The following is a 7689-nucleotide window of genomic DNA, read 5'->3' on the forward strand; positions in this document are numbered from 1 at the left end:
TAGTACATATGATCTAAGAAGGTATATCCTGAGTATTAAGAGATAGGTATGAGCTCAGATCTGTAAATGGCAGAGAGAACTTGTACTTTAGAGAAGACAAGGACAATGATTTGGAAACCATAGCCTGTGTATGTTTGTCATTGGGGAAGTAGATACTAAGAAGGGCAATAAGGTAGGTGTTCCCTAAATCCATTGTGTGAAAGAATTGTTCTTTGTGTCAGTAGGAAGTTGGCCATTAAAATGAAAGAGCATGGTGGTAGATCCTTCGGAATGGCAACTAGTTCAGAACCTTGCTGAAGTGTACACTTTGGTCCACAGGCTAGGAAGTCAAGAGAGGCCTGATAGAAAGAAATGACCTGAAAGAAAACATGCTTTGAAGAACAGATATGGCTGTCAAGCAGGGAGGGGATGGATTCATTCTAGAGCAGAAAGAAAAGGGGGGCTAACTAACAAGACTCAAAATTAAAGCTTTCAAAGAGCCTTAGAGATAAGGGGGCAAAGGGGTGGGAGTGGAGGATACTTGATGAAGGAAAAGCATCTGAAATGTCTTCATCAATGAAATATCCCATGACCTCCTAAGAAGATAATTATGCAAACAGCAAACCAAGATTTGTATTAGACTTTGTATTAAAGATTACTCTGGTTAATAATAAATACTAAAAATGCTTATGCCTGTTTCAATGATGTTCTGCTAACTATTGCTACATCTTACCTTTTTTTTCATCCTATATTTTTTTAAAAGTTCATTGGTATTTTGCCTGCATGTACATCTGTGAGAGGGTGTCAGGTCCTCTGGAACTGGAGTTACAGACAGTTGTGAGCTGCCATGTCGGGAATTGAACTTGGATATTCTGGAAGAGCAGCCAGTGCTCTTAACCACTGAGCCATCTCTCTAGCCTTTGCTGCATCCTATCTTATTAGGAGGCCATGTTCTTGCAAAGAAAATACCTTTCAAAGTCTCAGAAGAACAACAAACTAATCTAGAGGGAAATTGCTGTGCCCCTGCCATCTTAAGATACTGTTCTCAATCCATGTAACTTTAAGAAAATCCTATTTTAGACCAAATTTAATTAAGTGCTCTGGGGTAATGAATTAATAATGTGTCAAGAATTCCTTAAGACCCAAGAGACCCCTGACCAGGTTTTAAGCACTGGGCTTTTAGTGTATCATTTTTTAAGTGTCCACTCCATTCCATCTCTCTGAAAAAGGTAAAGTATGAAAAGACATGACATAGTAAAGGTGTTTGCATTTGAATAATGGGTTATCCATACAGAAGAATGAAAAAGACAAGAAAGAGAAAGTGTTTTCATGAATAAGGCCTAGACACTAGCCTAGAAACAGTAATCATTAAAAGGCTTCTGGGTGTCCTTTGTCCTCTAGAATGGATGCCCCTCCTAGAGCCAAGCTCAACCGAGGACCTGACAAAAGTGGGCTACATGAGCACATGAACTTGTCTATTTCAAGGCTACTAAAAAGAGGCACCTTCAATGAAGAACAGTTGAGGAAGAAACCTGTTTTCAACCTCTGGCCTCCACAGGCATGGGCACAATATGCATTCAATTACATTCAAAAGATCTGCCTTCTAAACCAGACACAGTGTCACACACCTGTAATCCCAGCACTCAAGAGGCTAAGGCAGAAGTATTCACAGTTAAGGCTAGCCTAGACTACAGAGTGAGTCTCACACCACCCTAGGCTGTATCTTAATAACCTGTCACCAAAAGCAACACCAAACTGAAGACATCCTTTAGCATTTTCTGCCGTGTGCAATCACTGGGATCAAACGTTGGTAGGCTTTAGTTTCCCATAAAAGTCTATCAATGACATATTTGTATGATGCCTTATGATTTAAATGCTCTGCCATAAAGTCTTTGATTTTAGAATCCAGGGTGATGAAGAAAAACTGTTGTCATTCCGTCTCCATACTGCTGACACTTAATTGGCATGCCCCAAATCACAGAACTTATAGGATATGCATGCCCAGGGAATCCGGAAGCTTGTGACCACTCTGCCTCATTCACTCATGCCTTCATTCATGCCTACACTCACCCATTCATTCACTCACTCATCCAATCATCTATTTAACTAATGAGGCATCTAAATTCCACTGACTCTATGGCCCTTAACAAACCTCTTGTGCGAAGACAAAAAGAAAACCTCACACCCCTTGTAGCACAGGCACGAAGACTGCCATCAGGAGACTCATGCAAGCTTTCCAAAGGAAATTATTTTTTCAGTCTGGGTTTTGATGGAGAAAGAAATGGTTGGGGCTGGAGAGAGGCCTCGAGTTGGACAACTGCTTGCCACAGAAGCATGAGGACCTGAGTTTGGATACCCAACAGTCACACAAAAAAAAGGCTGCCTTTGGCAGTAACAGATATGGGGGTGGAGTGGAAACAGGAAGCTTCCTGGGGCTTAGTGGCAACCTAGTCTTGCTCAATCAGGAGGCTCCAAAGGGCCTAGAGAGGTGAGGAATCTTACAGAAGACCTGGGTTCTATGACCACAAGGCAACTCACAACCATCTTGTAACTCCAGTTCCAGGGGATCAGACATCCACTTTCAGCCTCTGCAGGCTCCCAGCAGGTACATGGTGCACAGGCACACATGAAGGCAAAACAGCCAAACACATAAGAAATAAATAAGTTTAATTAAAAAAAATGTACCGAGAAATAGAGCATGTCACCTGCCCTTGACCTATGGCCTCCATATTCACGTGCATGACACCTGTACACATGCATGTACCAACTTACATTGGCTTATACTACAGACACATATGGGTTGTGGGGGGGGGGGAGGAGTGAGGATGGCTAGGCCAAAGAGGCTTGGGGGTATAGCAGGCAGGTGTAAGTCATCTAATTGTGTTCAAATAGAAAAGTATGTGTGAGTCCTGCCCCAGCCTGAAAGAACGGGGTCAGAACTCTGACCTTGAATGCCTGACACCATGGGCCAAGCTGAGGAGAGCCAATGTGCTCCATCTGGGAAACATGATGATCTTCAAAAAGCTTTCTGGGCTGAGCTCACCTCATAGGCAACAGAGCATCATGGTGGACAATTTCATCTTCAAATGCAGGGATGTCTGAAGCAGGTGTGACTCAAGCCCAGGTCTGAATAAGAGGATTGTTTGCAGTAGTTTCTGTGTGTGTACACACATTTCCATACACCCACGTAGACAGAGCTCATGTCCATAATACTATATTAATATCTGCAGCTAGAGAGATTGTACAAAGCATTCACGGACACCAGAAACCCCACACACAGAGGCATCTGAATAATGTGCATGTCTGGACGGACCCCTGGGGACATGTTCAGATGGAGATGGGTTACTGAGAGAGGCTGTCCGTGCCGGACAACCATCTGTCCTGCATGACTTAGATTGCCATTTGCCTGCAAAGAAGGGACTGAAAGAAGGCTAGACAAGATAAATTCCAAAGGTGCCTAATAGCTCTGGTCATTTGCATTGATAAGTTCTCTGCTTCTAGCAGGTTTTCCACTTTCAAGAAAAAAAAAAATTCTTGCCCCTGATCAAATGATTTCTCTGGGCTTTTCCCCCTCAAGCAGAAAACATTTCATTGATTTCCTTTTCAGCTACCAATGATTTGTGTTAGAGGGGAGACTGAGGAGTTGGGAACCACAGATCCTCTTCTCCAGCTACTTTATCTCCCCTTTGGCTGTGTGACCTTGGACAACAGACTTCACCTCTCTGGGCTTCAGTCTCCCAAATGATACATGAGAGGAAGACCCAGGGTTCTGCAGTTCTTCTCCAGCTTTTGTCTATGAAACCATCCCCTACCCAACACCCAAGACCGAGTTGAGCTTCATGAACTCTGAGAAGAGGACTCAATAAATTGAATTCTGATGATCTGTTTTCTAATGACAGACCCCACTTCATTTCACACGCACAAAACCAAACCAAACACCCAAACCTTGCATGATTTAAATGATAGGGACTGATGCTGGATGCTCTGGTTTGAATTATGCTTTGTTTTCTATTTGGGGAAATTTTAGATGGGCCCAGTCTGGGATCACTGGCTAAGAACAATGAGCCCCCAAAGTCAGAAGCAGAAAGGCCTCTCCAGACAGGAGCTGCTTTTAAAGCACCAAGCCCAGGGTTTACAAAGAGCATTGATTGTATACATTAAAGAGCCACAGGAACATGGAGGGGTTGGCAGGCTGACTCACTGACCTTGCCTGCATTTCAGGGGTCAGGCTTTTCCTCAGGAGGTGTTCGCTTACAGGCTTTAGCAAGCTTAGGAACCAACATCTCCAAATCTGGGGAGCCAGCCAGCATCTCCTCTCTGATGTGTGTGGCCCAGCCACTAGCCCTGGGAGGCAAACGTACCTGCACGCCTCACCCACCACAAGACTGCCTGAAGCTCCAAGGCCTGCTGAGTACAACTGTCTGCCCATCTGCAGAAGTCTTTCAGCCATCAGCTCCCAGGCACAGGGAGTAGCTGTTGTCCTAGCTCTTTGCATACCCCAGTGAAGGCAGAGGATCCTTTGAGCTTCCCAGGTGACAAAGAGCAATCCTAGTGAATCATGCAAAGATACCTGTTCCAAATACAGATTACAGGACACAGGTCTCCCTGAATGAGAATCTAGTAGCCCTGAGGACAGGTTCTGTGCGCTAGGCATCTCAGAAAATCTGGCCCACAGGAGCCATACACCCGCCCCCCAACTTAAAAATCATGTCAGGGAGAATGATGCTAAGATTCTGTCTCAGCTAAATCACAAGCCTGGCTCATTGTTCAGGCAGCTACCACTTGGCCACTCCTCCTTCCCCAAGTCTGGGCCACTGGTCCAGGCAGAAGTGGAGCAAAAGAGAGCACAGTGATAAGAGAGTCACACATGCACTGGCCCAAAGCACCCACTCTGAGCCCCACCCCCACACTCAGTTGCCCCCTGGTTGCGGATGTGGCCTTTGGGCACTAGAGGAACGGACAGCCTACTGTAATCATGCATGAATGAGCTTTTGCTGCTCCACTATCACTGCAGCCCGCAGCCGGTTTCAAAGGGCAGTCAGTCAGTCCTCAGCCTGCCTCTCTGAATCCTCCACCTTTCTGGACCAAAAGATAAGGAAAGGGCCAAGGATTCAAGGTGTGGGCGGAAAAGTGGCTCTGAGCCTAAGGAAAAAGTATCACTTCAATCAGACAGGTAGCTACCTTTTAAAAATGTCTGTAGAGAAAGAGGTAACTGCAGGAAAAGCTTCCGAGACACAGGTAAATGGCCTCGAGATTAAGCATCATCAATCTAACAATGTGTTCAGGAAGATCACTCAACTTCCACCTATACTGACAGTCGGTGACATGAGCCACCATCCCTTCAGTCTCACCTACCCTACTGGCAACAAGCATATGCATTTGCTCTTTATTTTATTTTTAGTTCAGGAGAGGAAGAAACTAGTCGTACTGAGATTGGTGTCCAATCTTTCTCAGATCCCTGCTGCTGCCACCATCACCACCCCTCCTTACCCCCTTCCTGGCAGGCAGCATCTAATTAAAATGGCAAGAACGCTGGGCTCCCTTCCCCGAAGGAGTGTGCTGGGATTAGGGGTGGGGGTGGGGAAGCGTCGAAGCTGCAATGGGGTTCCTGGCAGTATGATCTCCAAACAACAGCAAAATGGATTCTAGATCACTAAAGTCTTATTCAATACAATGGAACGACGTCTGAGGTGTCTCGGAAGAAGGTAAAGGCAAAGCGGCAGAGTTGGGGGAAGGGAAGGTGTTCTACAAAGGACTGGTCACAGACCCGGGAACCACACACACACACACACACACACACACACACACACACACACACACACACACACACGCACACACAGTCTCTCCAGGGAGTTCCGGTGTGGTAGGGAGAAGCTGCTAAAGCGTCCCTTTCACCTGCTGAAGTTCAGCCATAAAACTGAAAGGTCACAGTCACCGAGTTAGAAAGGCATAGGCAGGGCTGAGTTCAAACCGCAGATAAAGGTGAGTGCACCCTGGCGTCGAGGGAAGCGCTGAGCCTGAGCCCCCGCACCAGAGGCAGAACCCGGGAGGGGTCAGTTGCCATCTACTAGACCAGCCCGGAACAGCAATTACTGCCCCCTTGGAGCGACAGGGTCGGCTGGTGGAGACAGCTAGACTCACGATGGCATCTTGCAGGTAGCTGGCAAACCTGAGAGGCCAGTGCCTTTATTCTTGAGGAAATTCTTTTTGCAGCAAAGAGCAGTCGGGTCTCGAGCCTTGGCAAGAGACAGTTGCTCGGGTACACACACACACACACACACACACACACACACACACACACACACACACACACACACACACACACACACACACACACACTCCTTCCATGTAATTCTCTTACACCAATCGAAGATGAAACTGACATAAGCTCCACCGGCTTCCCTGCGGAGCCTCGGGAAGCACAGTCGAGGAGCACAAGGGCAGCCCAGCCCCTGCTGTAGGGTAGGGGCTCAGCCTAGAACCCCATCCGCTGCCCTGGAATCAGGATAGGAAGACCGGGAACGTTCCCTCGCCCAGCCCCAGACCATTGAAAAGAAAGGGGGGAAAACAAACAAACATACACACACACACACACACACACACACACAAAAAAAAAAAAAAAAAAAAAAAAAAAAAAAAAAAAAAAAAAAAAAAAAAAACCACGTTCTGCTCACCCTCAGGGCGGAGAGATCGATTTCATCCAGGCTGCGAGCTGGGGAGTCGCTCGCCATGTCGACTCTTCGCGGGAGAAATGGACCAAAACCAGCCAGAAACGTCTGCCTTGGCAATTCCACCCTGGTCTATGTCGCTCGCGTCCTCATGCGGCTGTCCGCCAGAGAGGCCCGGGGCCCAGCCTCCCCCGCCCACCCGGGCCCCAACCAGAGTGAGATCCCGATCTTCCGAGAGTGTCGATCCGCGGGATCCCGGAGCCCGACCTGCGCGGATCTCCAAGCCCGGAGCCGCGGTGCGTGTGGGCTGCGCGCCCTGATCGGCTAAGGGCGCTGGGGCTGCGTGGGTGTATTTAAATGGGACATGCTTCTTTGCTTGTGCGTGGATGGCGGCTGCATTGGCTGTTATAATGAGACATATCAACTCCTCCACTCAGCTGGGGGGGTGGGGGTGGAGAACCACACAGAACTGTCTATCACCGCTTCCTGGGAGGAGTGGGGGGGAGGAGGCGTGGTCTCCGACTGGGGAGAGGCCGCGCTTCCTGACCGGGTCCCTCTGCACTAGCCTGGGTGGGGGAGGGGCGCGCACCCTTTCCGTCCCAGTTTTTGCGGGTTAATAGTGCTGAATCGAAGAGCAGATCTTGAACCTCGCTGTACAGAGATCCGAAGGCTATTTTTTAATGTGTCCAATTTGTGCAATGCACCAAAATGGCCCTTCGATCGCATCTTGGGGTTTCTTGACTGGATTCAGATGCTCTAATAGTGTAAAGGGTGGTGAGGAAAGGCAGCGGGAAAAGACAGCAGCGTCCAGCCTCCTCCATTAATTATTTGTGGGGCTGGAGTAAAGGCGGGCCGGTGCAACCGGTGCATATAAGGACTTGTGCGCAGGAAAGGGGATCCGCCTCCCCGCACAGAGCGGGTTGGGGAGAAGCTTACACGCGCGGAGCGCGCAGCCTGGCTTTGGCGCTGGGCAGTGGCCGCCTGGTCTCGGTCCTTCGCGGTCCCTGAGTTTCAGGAAGGCAGGTCCGTTTCATCCGTAGTT

At 48.1% G+C, this 7689-nt stretch overlaps 1 protein-coding gene across 3 annotated transcripts in view; it reads right to left on the reverse strand.

Moving 5' to 3' along the window:
* The window catches only part of Tnik (TRAF2 and NCK interacting kinase), a 399852-nt gene extending 392734 nt beyond the window's left edge, over positions 1-7118 (reverse strand). For all 3 annotated transcript variants that reach the window (XM_035451031.1, XM_035451029.1, XM_027392076.2), the window contains exon 1: positions 6654-7118. In XM_035451031.1, the coding sequence (XP_035306922.1) occupies positions 6654-6710 (57 nt within the window). In that variant the 5' untranslated portion in view covers positions 6711-7118. The remainder of the gene's footprint in view (positions 1-6653) is intronic.
* Positions 7119-7689: the final 571 nt, after the last annotated feature.

The sequence above is a fragment of the Cricetulus griseus genome, assembly GCF_003668045.3.
Source record: "Cricetulus griseus strain 17A/GY chromosome 1 unlocalized genomic scaffold, alternate assembly CriGri-PICRH-1.0 chr1_0, whole genome shotgun sequence".
Taxonomy (NCBI): domain Eukaryota; kingdom Metazoa; phylum Chordata; class Mammalia; order Rodentia; family Cricetidae; genus Cricetulus; species Cricetulus griseus.